The sequence below is a fragment of the Calidris pugnax genome, unplaced genomic scaffold (genome assembly GCF_001431845.1).
Source record: "Calidris pugnax isolate Ruff unplaced genomic scaffold, ASM143184v1 scaffold1, whole genome shotgun sequence".
NCBI classification, from domain to species: domain Eukaryota; kingdom Metazoa; phylum Chordata; class Aves; order Charadriiformes; family Scolopacidae; genus Calidris; species Calidris pugnax.
This window is the reverse complement of record NW_015090800.1, coordinates 3,362,819-3,381,376: the sequence shown is the minus strand read 5'-3', so window position 1 is coordinate 3,381,376 and position 18,558 is coordinate 3,362,819. Positions and strand designations below refer to the sequence as shown.

The 18,558-nt window shown below is 41.5% G+C and overlaps 1 protein-coding gene across 7 annotated transcripts in view; it reads left to right on the top strand.

Annotated features, from left to right (window-relative positions):
* CALD1 (caldesmon 1) overlaps positions 1 to 18,558 on the top strand; it is a 202,730-nt gene that overhangs the window by 142,928 nt on the left and 41,244 nt on the right. The window contains exon 1 of one of the 7 annotated variants that reach the window (XM_014937455.1): positions 1,566 to 1,788. The exons of the other annotated variants lie outside the window; for them this stretch is intronic. Coding sequence (XP_014792941.1) covers positions 1,742 to 1,788 — 47 coding nt within the window. The 5' untranslated portion in view covers positions 1,566 to 1,741. Of the gene's footprint in view, positions 1 to 1,565; positions 1,789 to 18,558 lie in introns of those variants that run through there. 7 annotated transcript variants of the gene reach the window in all.

The window sequence follows — 18,558 nt, the reverse complement described above, 5'->3', positions numbered from 1 at the left end:
AAAAAAACAACCTGTCAGTATTGATGTCTTCTTGGACAACCAGCACCCTCCATGGCTTCATGCAGAGAGGATTGCCTCCGTGCACGCTCCAAGGTAAGAGTGCCACCTGCTGAACCCACACTCCTTTTCCCACAGAAGGGCGAGTTTGCAGTAGAGATTTCCCTTTGGAGTATTAATCCATCCACACCCACCCGTGTAATTTATGAGGTTTAACAACATCAGAGCCTGGGGTGGAATGGCTGCAGGACTGCACAGTAAGCTGTTTCAGGTTACTCGCCCATGCGGGCTTAAAGGGGTATGAGAGCCAAGCGTGTGAAATCATAACTGATGGTGCCTCTATTTAAATCACTTTCTTTTGCATTTCTGTTTCCTGCCTCGTTCACTGGATTAGATGGAAGAGCGTTGAGGAGAGTCTGTCAGGTTGGATTTAGCTCCAGCACTGTTTTTAATGCCTTTGCTAAACACGAGATGGTCTTACCCTGACTGCAGTTGAGCTTGCAGCTACTTCCCACATCCCTGGATTTGTTCCTGCTTGGCAATCACCCTCCAGTCTTTTGAGCGATCTGATCCAGCTTGACCTTTCACGAGTTAGACTGGATGCAAGTGCCTGCAAAATGCTTAGGCAATGATTTACGATCAAAGGGAGGACTGTTTCCTGGACGATTGTTTGATATTTGGGTCCTCTCCCCTCATCATCTCTCGGCAGGCTGGAATGTGACTTTCCTACAAGCAAATACTTGTGAAGGCACCTCTGTGCAACGCTCAGGCTGCTGGGTTTCTCAGGCAAACTTGCTGAACAGAGAAGTGCTTCTTGTGAAAGCTGAATGGGAAGCAAGCGTTTGTCGGTCGAGTCGAGCAGCTGAGAAATCTGCAGGAATTTCTGCAACTGGGGGCCCAGACATAGCAAAGAGGATCTATTCGAGAGAATACAGTAAAAAAAAAAAAAAAAAAAAAAATCATTCATATACATAGTTTTAGTCCTTGAAATGCAACTTCAGCTTACAATAGTGATTTTAAAATTGCATTTAGTGGAATGATGTTAAATAGTACTTTAAATTAAAAACTTGATGATAAGGATGGATGATGGCATGGAAAATTTTTTGAACAATAACTGTGGTCCATTGATGCAAAAAAACTTGAGAACCTCCTACATCTGTTAAATGAAAATCTGCTCTGTCTCACCGAGGGACTGAGGAAGCACTCTGTCTCTATAAGAGAGATTTCAATTCATGTGACTGCGGGACAACACGCACATATGGGATCTTATTAGCCGTTCCTGGCTTTCTCCAGATCATGTGCTTCAAAGGCACACACACACAAAAAAAGTCATGACTTTTCCCTCATATTTCCTACATTTTATTCCCTTTTATCCATTTTAAAAGCCACTGGCAGACTCCAGGAAACAAACAGTTTCAAAGCCATCTCCTTCCAAAAAAATAATTGGCGTTAAAAAAAAAAAAAAAAAAAAAGAAATCATATGATTACACAGAAGAGGGGGGCGAAGGGAGGGGAGGAGGATACAACATAGATAATGAGCTTGACAATAGGCAAATAGAGAGTGTCATTACAGGAGTTACAAGACCGACCAAATGGTTAACCTGTGGGGTGGAAAGAGCATCCAATGAGTCTCGCATGCCTAAAAGGATAATGGCATTTTTATTATCTCATTCCACGCCCTGATCATCTGTCCATTTGCTCCCTGGAGCTGGCAGCAGTTTGCACTGATTCATACGCCGCAGACATGATCAGCAGATCATACTGCAGGCAGAACTTGTCAAGCCTTTCCAAGTGAGTTGCCGATTTATTATGATATCTGTATGGATTTAGCCTTTTGGTGTTGTGTAGGAAGTGCTGGATGGTGGCGAAGGGAAAGGGGAACTGGATGGTGTAACAAGTTGGGAAGCTGGTTGAACTGGGCAATAAGCACTGGATGCAGATGGGGTTCTTTTTCTCCTCTTTTTGCTATGTTGTGCTCTGTTGTCTAAAGGAAAAGTCTTTGCCTTTTTGCATTTCTCTTACCTGAATTGCAGAATTTAAATTGCTTTGTTCAGTGGCAGAAGAATATGTTGGAATGAGTTGTTGCTAATTGGGGTTCCGTTAATGGGAATTTTGCAGGAGTTTCATCGTGTTTGTGTGAAAGCTTTCAGATAACTCAGGTTGCTTAATTCACTGAGTAAATAAAGACCTCACGGCATATTCATCTCTGAACGTGGGAGGGAAACGAGAGAATAAAATCAATTAACATGTATAATATCACCAAAGAAACGGTCTGCTTTATTTGGGTCTTGTGGTGTTGTTTTGTTTGTCTGCTTTGTATGTGGGAAATAAGACACTACTGTGTTTCTAAAATACTGTGATTTATATCAGGGTTTTGTTTAAAATTTGGGAGAGGTTTTGAAAAGCAACCTGGGATTTCTGGGTGCCTGTTTTTGGAGTTTCCAGTGTGAAATAGCGTGCTCTTGGGGGGAGAAAGAGCACTCAGGGATTTCTGAAACTCAGCCCCTCCAAGAAGTCCCTTCCAGGAATCTGAAATCCTCCATCGTGATTTCAGAAATTGGGCAATAAATACTAATTGAACTTAGACTGTGTCAAATGGGTTTGTTTTGTGTTGGTCCGTGGTGGAATAGAGCCACAAGCCGCGGCAGCCAGCCCTCCCATGCTGCTGTACGGGAATGGGGAGCACCAGCTTCTCTGCCACCAGTGTGAGAGGAAAACAAGGGAGAGGAAAAAGCAAAGTGGGTGAGATTTGGGCACTTCAGGGCTAATATAACTGGTGGAAAGCTTGACTCTTGATACCTACTGTGGGGAGCTCACCCTGAGCTCAGTGAGCCAGGTTGAAGCCTCTGAGGTGATCTTCGGACCCTTTCACTGGTCTGCACTAGGGTCAGTTTAGCTGGATGTCAAGTTCTGTCTGTTTTGATTTTAAAAAAAAATAGAAATCATTGGATGTCAATGCTGAGAGAGAACCAGCAATGTGCTAACTTTATGCCTGGCATATCTCAGAAGCATTGGGCAAGTGCTGGGAGGGATGTCCTACCTTGTGTACGCTGTAGTGCCTGCAATTATATTATATGAAGTCAGTGAAATTATATCTGAGGGAAAACAATTCAATCCTTTTCTCTTGAAGCATGGTTAGCTACTATACTGTTGGTTTGCTGTCTCTTGGGAGATTTGTCTCCTTCTAAACAAGAGCAGATGCACCTTGACAACCAGACATGGGTTTTCTTTTGTTAAGACATTAGCATATTTTGGGAAGAAAAGCAAAGCTCTCTTTGGTGAGGACTCGTAAGAGAAATCAAATGTGTGGCCAAAATTTAGAAACTGATTTATTCCCTTTTAACAAACGTCTCTGTGACCTCAGGACATAAGTGGGGAAGACACCTTTAGCGTTACCCACAAATGCTTCTTCAAAGCATTTCTCAGTGAAATGCATGATGAAATACTGCCCTTCCCAGGCTGGGGCATAACGTAATCATTCCAAGTGCTCATGTCTTCTCAGGAGATTGCAATGGAAAAGGAGTATTAAAATCCTTATAAGTTAACTCTCTGGAGACTCTCCAGGGAAAAGGAGGGGGCTGTTAATGCACCGTTTTGAATGAGGCACAAGGTGATTTTTAACTTCTTGCAAATGTCCTCTAATGGTCCCTTTACATGATCGTTTCAATTGCATTGTTTAAAGATACTCTCTATGCTCTCAGTGTACTTGTAGTATTTGTAGAAAATTTTGTAATTGCTAAATAGCTGAACGTAATCCTGTTAGCATTTGATACACTAGAAATTAAAAACAGAAGCACTCATCATAGCCAAGAAATCATTCCGGTTGGCCTGAAAATATAAAGACTGCTTAGCAAATGTATGGGAATTGAATTGGCTCATTTTGCTGGACACTAAATAAGTGTTTACTGTGCAAGTTTCTAAGGAAAACAGAAATCTTCCTTACCAACAGGTAGGATGTTTTCTTCCAGCAAATTATAACTTTTTTTTTTTTCAAACTTCACAGATCGTTCATGGGCAGTTTTGTTGTTGGAAGTTCACTCTTTCACAGCATTTTCTGGTTGCTTCTTCATATTGTAGGTTCTCTCTTCTGTTTCTTGGCTAGCTAGTAAGATAATTGGCTAGTTTTGTTGAGAGATGAGAAGCGTGGAAGAGGACACTTTTCCTCAGACAGCAGCAGTGTTGGTGACATTATGTTATCTAGTTAATTCTGCTTCAGAAATCGATGCTGATCATTTACACTTGAAGCCACCTCTTTTCTTCCTTCTGGTCTTTTCTATTGGCTTTGCTTTTCATTCCTGTTCTCCAGTGGGCAATGGCCTGAATCCTTAATTTGTAAAAGCCTTTTCACATTTCTGAGGTAAAAGAAGATGAACATAATGTAACTTAAGACCAGATGCACAAAGGTTTTAGCTTGTACAGAGACAATTTATCTCCATTTTGATGGCTAGGAATGCCAGTCAATCTCTGAACCTGTCTCTTGCCCAACAGTGACAAGTGTACAATGGGCCAAGAAATCTGCAACTTTCTTACAGTGTCCTGTCCATTTGTGAGCTGCACTCTTTATATCCAAGTTACAACTTCAGTGCCTGATATCTGGGAAAGAAGTCCAAAACAGTTGGGATGGTAGATGAGTGCTTTTGATGCAAATATAAATTATCTGTGGGTGGATCCACATATTTATGTTAAACACTGTGGTAATAATACTCTGTGTATACAGAGCATTCTTGACATATTAGTCTGAACGAAATCCATGTGCTTTGGTGTCTGGTTTACACATCAATAGGGACAGTGACTATTGAAGACTGAATGTCTAGTTCAAGATTTTGGATTTAGGAACTTTTCTCGCAGTGGGTCAGAAGAAATTTACTGGAAGAGCTGAAACATCTTTGAGTGAGGTTATCCTTAGTGCAGGAAACATTGTGGCAGAGAAAGGATAAGTCTATGAGGAAACATCTCTGAGATTTCACAGCCTTTTTGCCTCAGTGAAAGATGTTTTGTTTTATCCAGCACAAGCAAGGCATTGCGCGTTGGGAGCACCAAGCTGGATTAATTTGTGTGGAGTTTTGGGCATCCACCTGAGTCTTTCTGCAGTTGTGTAACTCTGTGAGAATCGAATTTCTAAGATTTTGTCAGAGAACAAGCGACTTCAGAGAGTTTAATGAAAACCCTGAGCTGAATTCTTCATCCTTCCCAAGCCTTGGTTCAAGCCAGGACAGTGGTGAGGGGTGTCAGACTGAACCTGGTACTGCTCTCTGGGAATCCAAATGCCTGAAATGAGCTGTGAGATTGTTTCTGATAAAAGTTAAATTTAGCAAAACCAAGAAAAATTGGGAGAGCTCTGTGTAGAGTGAACTGTTTGGGAGTTCATGTCAGGTTTGTGAGATTAGGTATGTCTAAATGAAAACAAGAGGAAATACTTCTTTAAATTAAATTGCTTTTTTTTTGACACTTTCTAAATAAGAAATTAGTGAGCTGCATCTTTGCAATTTTTTTTTAAATAAAATGTTCTGATCCTTTTTTGAATCTTCAAATTGAATTCAAGTTGACCTACAGTCTAAAGAAAAAAAGTTAAAAGAAATAAAAGTAAATGAAGGATTTGTGTTCTTGTTTCAGGCTGAATAAAAATAAAACAGCCCTGAACATTTTCCATATCACTTCACTCTGACAAGGGTTTTTTTTTTTCTTCCACTTCAGCAAAACTAGAAAATTCCTTGTTAGTGCAGATCTTCAATCCAGATAGCTCCTCCACAGCCACACTGTTGGCATAGGTGTTCAACCAGCGTGGGATGGGGGTGGCAGGACTTCATCCTGCTTCTTCAGGCTCCTGCCTTGCCCTTTCCTGGCAAGCCTGCAGTCCCAGGGCTCCCTGTCCACCCTGCTCCCAATTCAGAGTAAAACAAGAAGCTTCAAAACAATCAGAGAAATTCTCTCTGGTGATTGTTTTAGGCTCTCTGTGCTCTTCTGTCCATATTGATGCATATCTATGCATATATGTCAATATAATGCAGATGCAGTAAACTAGTCCAAACCCATAAATTTAAAAATACAGCCAGGCAAAACCCTTCCATCAATTGTTGAAATAATTGAAACATGGAGACTTAATTAACTTTGCTACTTTTCACTCCTTTCACATTTTATTTTGTTAAAGAAAACATAAAAAAACCCTTTCTTTGTACTGTTTTCGTATACTGACATTTGATTTATGTTTTGAGCCATGTAAGAACTGAAGTATAGTAAAAAAGTCTCCCTGACTCCAGTAAGGCCGCTTACATGTATAAGTAGCTGCAGGGCCAAGTTTATAATTATATATCTGAATAATGTTAGCCTTCATACATTTAACCATTCCAATTTTAATTCTCTATTTCATAAAATCTATGATCAAATTTTGGAGCCCGAACTAAGCTGATGTCGTCCCTTTTAATTTAGGACTCAGCCCTTTTATTCTCCTCCTGTGTTTTATTTTTATTAGTTGCTTTCTTTTTGTGCTGATGTGCAGCACATATTGTTAAAGCCTCTTATTAGAGCCAGAGTTTTGCAGCATGGAGACTGTCCTAATAAGGGAAAAAAACCTAGCCCTTTATTGGTGAGGTAAGAGAAATCAGGCAGCGGATAATTTTTTTGCTGATTGAGAAGGATAAGGTGCGGTTTGGCAGGTATTGCATTGGTTTGGCATTTGCTGACATGGTTCCTCTTTTCTGCAGTTCAAATCCTTTGCAGAGCAGACGTTCAGGGAGGACTTCCCGCCCGCCCTGCTTTGCCTTCCCTCCCCTTTTCTTTCTCCTTTTCACAAGTGTTCAGCCTTGCCGTGAAATCTCGCTCTGACACACAAACTGGATGTGGTAATGAGAAGTTTTTTCACTGCCATCACCTTTTTAGGGAACAGTGGGCACGTTGGAACACAGTTTTCCACGTGGGTTGTTCTACATCTGAAGCATTTAAACAGTTTGTGAAGTTCTGAGAAAAATCACACGTTAGTCCTAGGTAGTGTGATCCAGTTTCTCCCTTCCCAAAAATCCGTCACTGAAGAAAAGTAGTAGCTACAAGGTTTAGCTGATGCTTTAAATTGCTCAGCTGTTTTTCTTTCATATTGCTTTGAAGGCTTGTATTGAATTCCAGGGATGAGTAACACGTCCCGGGCTTAAATACAGGCTTCAGATCTGAAGTCAATATAGTTTCTGGGGTTTTAAACTGAGTTACGATGAGCAAAGTTTCAAGCGAGGGCAGAAGCTGGTATTTAAATTCTTTCCTTCCTCAGTCTCTGCGTCTCTTGGTAACTGAAATACTAAGCCAAGTATCAGCTCCACTTAAATTCACTCTGTGCTTCACCAGGAGACCAAAAGTGATGTAAAGTGGCTGTCTGCTTCCCAGCCAGTGTGGTTCTTTGACTCTAGGAGGAATAACGGTTAACCTAGTCCTTAAATGCCCAGTTTTCTCCATTACTCGGTTATTTATTGCAAGTTTGACGGTGTCACTTGTGAAGCAATTTTTTCCTCTTTTTCCCCCCCCATAATAGTAATTCTAGAGCACATATCCTGTTATTGTTGAGGTTAGCTTACTGTAGGCAAAAGATGTGAAAGATAAACTTGGATGATAATAATGCAGAAAAGAAAAATAAACAGCATTAGTAGCAGGGATTGGGTGTACCGGTTTGCATGAAACAAAACATATAAAGGCACCATTAGGAGTAGGCTACTCCCAAAAGCACAGCCACTTTTTTGGGGGGTTGATAAGGCTTTTTTTTTTTTTTGTCTGATGTTTATTTGTATTCAGACCCTTCTTCATCAAAGTCAGAATTGCTCTTGAAGATGAGGGACTTGGCTAACTCCGTTGTCTTCTTTTTTGTGTTTTCATTCACTACTTTTTCATATACCTTGACTAAGCAACAGTGAGAAATATTCAGATTCTCCTGAGCAAGAATGACTCCAGCAGAACCTGGAGAATAAGCCCTGTGCAAGCAGTTTTGGTTCTGAACTCTGAATCTTTTTTCAGTTTGCTTTCAAGCTGCTTTATGCTCTGCTTAGGAGGATCTGGTGCTGCTGTGGGTCCTCCAGGTAAAGGTTGCTGTATTATGGAACAAAAAAAGAGATGATTCTTGTTCCAGACAGCTTAAAACCTTATTCAGAGAATATCTCCTAATTGGTGTGCTGTGCATTTAAAAAAAAAGAGAAAGCACCCGCTGTGGAAGCAGTCCATGTGCACTTGTTTTCCTTTCCCCAATAGTCTAAGAAATGTGGAGGCCTATCCCAGAGGTGTGTCCTTGAGACCAATGCACTTGTCACTACAGGATATGAGATTTTGGCTTCTGTTCGGTTTGTCATAGCCAAATTGCCTGCAGATTTTTTAACCAGAAAAATATATTACATGTTTCTGAACAAGAGTTTTTTTGGCTTGCCAAATTCCATCTGCAATACGTTCAGCACTGGAGTTGCTTCAGTGTAATTACAGAAGTACCTTCTAGCATCACAATTGTTGCTATCCTGGCATGATCCTTACTGCAGGCTTTCATTGTTTGGCGTGTGGGATTTTTTGGGTGTGTGTGTTTTGTTTTTTGTTTTTTTTTGTGTGTTGTTCATTTTATTTAGTGGAGTTATACTCAGCAGTAGGTCATGGGTTAGGTGAGCCTCACAAGGCTCAACACACTTTAGGTTTCAGCATCCACAAATGATGTGGACAATCACCACACACTGACATGACCGTGGTGGAAGCTTTGTGGTCCTTTCGTTCATTTTCAGGTTGTTCCTGGATTTCCAGCTCTTGAGAGCTACAGTGGCTTCTCTTTTGCTGCTTCCTATTCCTCTTTCTTTGGTTTTTCCCCTTCAGCTCTCTCTTGCTACTGCTTTGTATGATGTTTTACAAAGCCCGAATGAGAGGTGTTCCAACCATACCGTATGCTCTTACATACAAATTTCTCCAAAAGCAGCCTCCCATTTTTAAACTAGTGTTGAATAATAGCTTCGTGTATTTTGCATAACACCATCTTTCCTCTGTGGAGAGGCAAGGAGAATTTTAGGATTGGTCTCCTCCCCCGGGAGGGCAATCACTGCCATGGATTCTGGGCGTGTGAGATGGTTTGTGCATCTTGGCTTTAGTCATCTGCCTCCTCCTGGAACAGGAGTGGTCAGACACATTGTGTCAGCAGTTTTCTTTCTCAGGATTTGAAAAAGCCCCAAAGCCTAATTTGCAGAGGTCACATCTGCTTCCAAAGCTGGCTAAACTTTTACTTGAGTTAGATTAAGGCCGAAGACAAACTTTCTTCTAGTTCCTCTGTTACATTTGCATAAAGGCCATAGCAAAGCAGTTTTGAAGTTCTCTGCAAATGTAGCTATTTCTCAAGGCTTACAAACACGCCAAAAATCTCTTTCAACACTGTAGCAGTGCTATCTTGGTATTCCCACCAGTCCTTATCTATATGGCTGTGAAAGCTTCCCACTGACAGCATGTGCATTAGCGATAATTTGCAGCCCATCCAGTTGAGGACAAATATTCCTGTCTTGTGCATATCTGAGAGCTGTATTTGGTCCTTTAGTCATTTTGGGATAGCCACAGGGTTAATTCCTTACTTGATGTCCTGGATTCTCTCTCTCAAACTCACCCAACACCCTGTGGAGTGATCAGGTAGTGTTTTCTTTACCCAAAAAGGATATAATTATGGTTTTCACAAGATTATAGCAAGCAGAGACTTTACTGTTTAGCACCTAGTGCCTGGCTTTTGGTCCTTTCCAGCACTTCTCAAGATGTACGACATCATTTCAGTGAGAACCTGAACCCTGAAAAGGCTGATGGTGTCGCAAGGGTAGGTAGGCAAATAGGGAGGTTTAGGCTTGGGAGAATTCAAGGCGCAGCGCTCGCAGGTGTGGAGGAAGAAGACGGAGACACCTATTAAAATGCCGTTAGGTGAGGAGTGACAGGGGCTGCCTGGAGTGTGAGAAGAAATTGGAGAAGGAACTGGAAAAGCTTCTGGGGACCTGAAACAGAGGAGAAAACCATTTGGAAGTTTTCTCTCCGTGTAGGAAAGTAGATAGCGAGGCCTTCCTGGGAGCTTCCCAAATCTTTGGTAGTTTTGTGGGAGTATTTTGAGCAAACTTTGGGCAAAAGTCCAGAAAAACTGTTTGTATGTGCTTAGAGCTGTGCACTAACACTGATAGTTACTCTGTCGTACTCATCTTGAGCTGGCAGAAGCACCCATAAGTACATCCAAGATCACCTCATTGGCAGAGGATTGCTAGTGTTTGAGGTAAGTTTTATGCCTGTGTTTTCATTAGATCAATTAGTCTAATTATACCTTATTGATGGAGGTAATGCCCATTGTGCTAGCCTCTGGATCCCTCAGATGGATGATTTTTTTCACCAAACATTCCCGTGCGTTAGTCAGATGGGAACCGAAGCACAAGGGAGCTTAAGCATCTCATGCAGGAACTTGTAGCAGAGAGGGGCCAAATGCTAAATCCCATATTTAACATCTTAACTACCAGCCTGTTAGCCTGAGTTAAAAGCAGGCTTAACTTATTTTTCCAATTTGGAGGACTGCCGATACCCAGACCCTTTTTGTTACCTCATAGCTGCTAAAGTTTATCTTCTTCAGACAGATGATTACCATATTTTTATTTACTAAGTAATCTCAGCCAATTGAGTTGTGGTAACAGGTTTGACCACACTCTTCGTGAGCAGGCATTCAAATTCTCTTATGCTTGTCCTAATTTTTTATTGTGCCAAATATTCTGCATTTTACATTGCCAAATCCTTGCTTGCCAAATGTTATATTCTCACAGAAGTATATTAAACAGAGATTTGCTATCCAGTGCTTCATTTTTGGCTCCACCCCGTGCCTTTCAGGATGCATGACTGAAATTCAGTGATAACTTTCATAAAAGGGTAAATTGAATGGCTTTTTCCTCGTAATGAATGGGCTTGGTGTGCGTATATGAATAGTTACTATGGATTGCTGGGAAGAGGATACTTGGATAAACCATTGCATGTTTGGATCAAGTCTAAGGTCTGTTCCTTTGCGTTTTTATTCCTAAGGATCTGTCTGCTGTGCAAATGCCTTGTTCTAGGAGTCTTGGTGGCTTCCTGAAATAGTCTTCTGTGTTGTACTGCAAGTGAGACAGGAAACATTTTGACTTTGAATCAAAGTGAAGTCCTGCAACAGCCAGTGTTGGGTGGGTTGGCTGATGTTCATGTCAGTCCCATCTACGCTGTAGGATTGAAGAGGGTGCAGTGAGAGCAATGATGCATGGAAAACGTCCCATGTGATGTCTTCTACAGTTTCTGTGGGACTAAAATCTCTCTGGTGTAAAGCTGGTTTTTTCTCACTCAATCACCTTTGGAGAGTCCTGCCTCACGAAGTTGCCTTTCTGCATCTGTTGAAGCTTGAAAAGCAGAAAGGTTTGGCAGCAAGATAACTCCTTGCTTCCCAATGGCAGGGTGAGGACCCTTCACCCTGTTTTCCATACTTTCAGTCATTTAGGTGTATCTCAGTTCACATCCCAATGCTTCAAAAAGGTGCCAGGCTGCGTTGAGGCATGCTGACCCCTGCGCAAAGCCTGAGAGGTGCTTTCACAGCAACACAGCCTCAAGATCCCCAGGGTTAAACTCGCTTTTCGCCCTTCCTTTCCCATTTCCCAGCAGGCACAACTCTCGTTAAAATGTAAACTCCTGATTTGGAAGTACCTAGCAACGGTGGGCATTACGCAAAGGAGAGGCAGGCCATCACTTGCTCAGGGAGAGCTCAGGGGAGGATGTCTCTTTGTTCAGCATGCCAGCAAAAAAAAGGTCCTGGGATAATCAATTCTGCCAGTGGCTTTCACACGCTTTGAGGCACAGCGATGGTGCAGCTGTTAGAGATGGGCCTGGGGGGAAAGAGTCCATGTACCTGCAACAACTCCCTGTGGAAGTTGCTGGAAAAGCTCCTCGTAGCTTCAACAGGTTTTTGAGCAGGCTTGGAGTAGTGCAGCCAAAGCGAGAATCTTACCTGCTGTGTGTTTTAGGCTAAAAGGTGTATGTTTGCCTATGTCTCTGATTTTCCATTCCATAAGCTGGCATTATAGTGGTAATAATACCCACCAGGCGGAAGTCAGAAGGGGTTGCAAGGATTAATTAACATTTGTAAAGTACGTTGAGATCTTTTGATGGAAAGAAGTTAGCAAGTGCCAAGTACTAATATAACGACGAGGGGAAAATAGCCATCTGTCTGCATTCACTCTTGGAATGTAATGGATTATACCAGAAGCCTTGGCTTAAGCATTTGTGTATGTGTGTTTAATGATGAAATGTTTGATTACCTTTTCTTTTAAAATGTCAGTTGAATCTGTAGAAAGGCTTTGCTTCTTGGTGATGGAAACTTATAATCTCTTGTCTCCTCTCACATTTGGAATGAGACTTTCTTTTGCTTTCACTTGCAGTCTGTTCCCATTAGCCCTACAGCTTTCTTACCATGGTAGCCCTTTGCTATCCTCCCCACCTTGTTGCCTGCCTTCTCTCACTTCTACTGTTGATCACACTCCTCTCTTCTATAGTCCCATCTGCTATGCTCCTTCACCTCTGCTGCCTTGCACTCACCTAGCATTTCTTTTAGCAGTAAGATGAAATGCAGATAAGAAAAAGTAGGTGTTATGTGGCATCAAACCCATGCTTTGTGGACCAGTGCTTTGGTCACGGTGTGGAGAGGCAAGGACAATCACAACATAGAGTAATGCCTTGCTCTCCAAAAAGGGCACACTCATTGCTGTCTGGAAGCAGCCCAGACCTCATAGATCCTGCCCAGGTTAGTGCTGGGTGCCCTCTCCTGCTACCAAGGTGCTGATGTGGCACCTTGAGTATGAGTATTTTCCCTGTTGGGCAGGCTGGAGCTGGAGCAAGGACTGAAAGCTTAGTGTCATGGTTTGTATCTGATGAACACAAAGCTCAGAAGGTGCTGAGAGGAACCTGACCAGTTAGGATGGCTGTTTTGTGGTGGAAGATTTGCCAAAGAACCAACAGGACCTGATCAATGGCTTACTGTGAACGTACGACTGGTACTACTACTCATCTCCGTGTGTTCACCCGGAGCTCATCTGTGTGGGGATGCTACGGTATAAAGCATTTTGCAACAGCTATTACAGACTGGTTCCCTATGTGCAAAACAGCTATTACAGAATAAAATTGAAATTTAAAAAAAAAAGTGCACCACAATAATTGCTGTGATTTGGAAACATGCTGTGTGTTGCAGAACCCGCCCCTTACTCTGGCACAGTATCTGCACAGGGCAATTTTTCTGGTTTGGTGCCTTATGCCTCTAACAACAGCAGATTTTGAGGGCAAACAAATTGCTATTTTCTTCCATTTCCTAGTTTTTATCTGGGTATTTTCTGTGAATAACTTGTAGATAAATTTGTTAGTGAATCTTTCAAATGGGAGAGGTTTTTGTTAGATGCTATACTTCTGTGCAAAGTTTGGGGTTTTAAAACTCTTATTAAAGAACAGTGGGTTTTAGATTTGTATTTTCGGTGTTGATTGATCAGCTCTCATGAATTCAATCAACTTTCCACATACTTTCTCCAATACATTGAGTGAGTCCTTTGGTAGTTTCTTACAAGTAACTTCTCCAGGAATAAGGATCAGAGTGGAGCAACGTAAGGGCAACAGGCACATCTAAGGGAAAACTAATTGAAAGGATAAAGCCAGGATATTTTATTGTGTTTATGTGGGTGTAGTTGCAATGGCTGCATTTCAAACTTCCAGCTGTTTAAACTGCTCAGTGCTGTTATACGATGTCTGCAAATCATTGAAACATTAGTGTGCTGTTCAAAGTGCTGTACGTGACCCCGCCTGTTTTATGGAAGGGTTTTTTACCTTTCATGAAGGTGAAAGACACATTGGGATTTGCTTTCGGAGAGATGCATGGAATGTATCTGCCCCTAATCCTGTTAGCAAATGACAGGATCTGCACTCATAATTCCTCTGCTGTCTCACTGAAAATGTCTTCTAATCACCTTGGCTGTTGACAGTAGGTTTCTTAAACACCTGAGAAAGAGACAGATGCTTGTCCACGTTAAAAGTGAACAGCCATGAATTTCCCTTGAAACCAAATCTGCACCTGCACAGCATCCGTGAGTTGGGTGCATGGGGATTCGGTACCAGAAAACTTGGAAACATCTGATTTTCATTAAATCTTTTTTTTTTTCCTGCTCACCATATGTTGTAGCACTGAATGTATTTGCAGTGCCGTATCCCGCCTGAAGTGGTTTATTTCAGTTAGCATTAGGCTTCACAGCCCGCTCTGCTTTGGTGCGTGTTCTGCTCTTACATTTCAGCTGCTTTCCTGTTTGCAGCGTTTATTTCACTATTTAGTCTGCTGCGGTATGTTAAGGCTGTGTCCTCCTTTTGCATATTTTGTGTCGGGAAGAGAGGATGAAAAAAAAGATTATTCTGTGATTATCTGAATAATTATCCGGTAAAATTATTTTTCCAGGCTGCCTGTGTGCAAATACATGCCTTGTACTTCGTGCACAGCACAGTCTTTGCTGTATTTCTGAAAGCTCCAGCAGACATCTTCAGAGACCTGTCTGCCTCTGAGCAATAGTCATTTAGTTACAATCTCCAATCCCCTGGGAAATACAGAGGAGTTTTGATGCTTCACAGAGCCCCGGATAATGCTAACACCCATACTTTTGATGAATCGAGTAATAAAAATAGCGGGTTCTGACTGTATGCATTTCAGCTCACATAACATTTCAGGCAAAGGGGAAGGAGTTTACTGGATGATGTGTAGTCTGGGTAATCAGGACCTGCAATCTTACGGTTTCTGTTCTGTGAGTCATTGGGAGTTTTGGCTTTCCAGGTCCTGGGCAGCCGTTTGAACTAGGCTGGATGCTGGATATTGATGGCAAAGCCACTTACCCAAATCGATGCTTTCTTTCTCCTCGCTATTCCCTGACACATCTCTTTCCCTCTTCCCTGTTTTCTGAGTATTTCTCCATCCACATTTTTCCATTCTCCATCTTGTGCCCTGCAGGATGGAGGCTCCTCATCCATTGCTGCTGTCTGTCTGTCTCTCCTCTCTCCCCCTCCCCAGCCCAGGGAGATGTCCCATTCCAGGCCCCTTCCTACAGCCCCAGTCCCTGTTTGATCCCTGCTTCCACATTCCTCCTTCCTGTCCACTATACATTCCCAGTCTTGTTCAAATCCTTAATCAATTGCAATGTCAGTCCTAAATCAGAGACTGTTGCTTCAGTTATGGACCCACAGCTGTAGCCTACATGTTGATGTACCCTAGATGCAGCTGCATTTCAGTGGTAGGTGAAATAACTCCATTCCAGATGGGTCCAGCACTGTTGGTGGGTGTAGTCCCTGCTATCAATCAACATGATGCTGTGAACTTTCTTCCTTTCAGGATTCCTGGTCTCGTGGAAGGGGTCCCTGCCCATGGCAGATGGGTTGGAACTAGATGATCTTTAAGGTCCCTTCAACTCCAAACCATTTCATGATTCACCCACTTGTAGAGTCCTGGCCCCTGGTTCCCCACTACACCCTGCAAAACCTGGCAGGCAAGTGCAGAAAAAAACATGAGTGCAAAAGGGGATTCTGCTCACAGAGAAGATTTGTCATCTTCGAGAACTACAGCCATGTTTCATCTCAAATTTCACAACCTGTTTTGGCAGGGTGGATGGTGAATAGATGTATGCTGGAAGTTGATTGTGAGTAGATTGGGCACGGTGATGGAGGATTAGAGTGTGTGACTGAGGTTGCTTTGGTTTTGATGAATCCGGTGATTCTCAGAGGTAACTTTTTCAGTGTTTGTCCTTATATGATATTCAGTGGAGCAAGTACAGGTTGAAACTGAAGAAGCTTCCCGTGTATGAGACCTATCCTCGTGGTCCAGCACTTCATTTTAAATTACAGTGCTCTTAAAATACAGGAATCCTATTAACCTTTGTGGAGTAAATGAAATGCAAGCATTGATTTAAGAGGCTATTTCCTAGTGTGCTGTATTAAACAAGCCTTAAAGGAGGTAACCAGGTTGAAAGTAGAAAAGCAGATGAAATTGAAGGCTGAGTTTCCAGGTCAATGTTACATACGTAATTTATAACAATTCATTTTGTGCTTTACTGAAATCATAGCTTTGTTTTTGTTTGCTGATTTGGGATAGTGCAGCATACTGCTATGGAATAAAACACCAGAAATAACCTTTTTGTAAGAAAAGTTTAAGCTTTTTTTCCTTCAGAAGACATTACCTGCTGTAGTTACAGGGCTAAACTGGACACTGAACAGAGAAGAGTGAAAGCGAATTCTCCTTCCATCCAGTCTCCTTGACTTTGTCTCTATAGAAAAACCTTGCTAAAATATCCCTTGTTTCTGTCACTACAATAGCTGCGCTATGGTGGAGGCAGTCTGTACTCTGAGCATCATGTTCTGTAGGTCTAGTTTTAGCTCACTTAGCTGAGATTGCACTTACAGTAGCAAGGCTTGTCTGAAAGGTCTGCTTTTTGCCATCACTGCCCTCAGAATTGAACCATTAGGAAGAAACGCTGGGATGCTGTAAAAAGCCTGGCATAAAAAATGTTGAAGTTGCTGTTTCACCCTAATCCCGAGTATAAAGAAACTCAGAAGTGCAATTCAGCTGGAAGGTACTTATACCACTCTAAAAAATAAGCTGAATCTATTGAATTTTACCACCTCTAAATTCATTAGTTTACCCCTCTCAAAGTATATCCTCCATGCACAGAATGACGACAGACCCTGTTCTACTTAAGCTGCAACTTTGAGTTGCATTTTGGGGAGTCCAAGCTGGAGGAGATACAACATTGTTGAGTAATAGCACACACTTGCATTTGGTTGCATCAGAAAACTTGGCAAAACTAGACCATTTCTATAGGTAGAGGAAAAGTGAACAATAGTAATCAGGAATCCTCTTTAAATTCATTATAACTATTGTGCTTGAATAAAATTAAAAACTCTACTTCCTAACAACAGAACAATTTCCACTCCAGCCTGTGGCCGAAAAAATATATTGCATGTGATGTGAGTTAATTATTTTTAAATAGGAAGAAGAACTATTTCTCATATTCGTTGCTGAGAAAATATATACAAATGGTCCTGTGTTCTTGTGCAGGTTCCTGCCCATAATGCTGCAAGAGTTCCTTGTGTGCTTTACTCCAGATTCCCCTCAGGCTGTCTGATGGGGTGTCCATTCCTGCCTATACCTACCTCGGTGCCACAATTTAATGACATGACTACACAGGATGAGAAAACGGTCCACCTCATGCTTTTCTTCTCTCTCTTGCCTTCATTTAAAGACCTCTGATAGATATAATAGTTGATGATGTGAATTTTGTATGAGTTAAAGAGACATTTAGAAGATATACAGAACTAGTAGCTTAAGCATGACACATTGGTGATGACAGTTTGCCTAAAGGTGCCTGTAAGAATATGTAGGTTTCATTCCTCAAATCTTTTGCATATTTTCTAGAAAGACCACAATTCTCAATATGCAGGGGAGCTTATTTAGGTTACAAAAGCTCATGTCTGTCTTCATTTTTAATTTCTTCTGTCATGAGTAAACCTCTCGTTTGCATCAGTTGGAGTTTTATTTGCAATGAAATGTGAGCGAGGAGGAGTGAGATCTTAACTTTGTATACATTCACTAAGCTAGCAATTTGAGGTATAAAAGTGCCTCGAAATCCATACTGAATACAGGGGCCCAAAGCCACAAGAAAGAACATTTCTGATTTGGCTTTATAGCAATTGTGGATTGTATATTCTGGGACGAATCCTGTAAATCCTTACTTATACCTCAGCTAGGCAAAACGCCCGTTATTCTCAAGTCATATGCCTGAAATATTACTGGGTAAGGCTGTGGCATAAATTATTTTGGGTTTTATATGCAATAAAGCACTAGAAACTGGAGGTGGTGGCAGCAAGCAGAAAGCAATTTGTTAGAGTCGACACATACCACATCAGCCACAGTGGTATGCACAGCGATGGGCTTTTGCTCCCACTTTTTAAATACAAAAAAGTAAGCTTGTTGTGTACACTTTTTTTTGCACGTTTGTCATCTGTCAGGGAAACAGATTTCTGGGTGAATTCCACAAAGCTTTAGGGAAAGCAGTAAAAAAGTAATACTTATCAGCTAGAAGGCACCTGGCCAATTACTGTTTTCTGCCCGGTTACTTTATTATTATTATTATTATTTTCAGGTGAAACTTCTAAATTAAAACAGGTTAAATATACCGCAGTGCTCACTGACAGGTCAACGTCAAGTCTATTGTGAATGAAAACTGCAGAGCATTACAGACTTCACATATTGAGAGAATTACATGCTTTTCCCTGGGACTTCTCCAACAAGCGCTTTTATCTAAATATAATATATGTCGGAGGGAAATTTGACATTGTTTCAGTAGCTGAAGGTTTTTCCCCTTCATGTTAGCAGCCCTGCGTGCAATTTAGGCTGAAGGTACTTGGAGACGATTTACCAGACTTACACGAATGTGGTTGGAGAATCTGCTTGCATTTCATATTATGAAACAGATCATCAGTTTTCAGCCATGAGGAAAAAAAAAAAAAAAAAAAAAAAAAAAAAAGGCA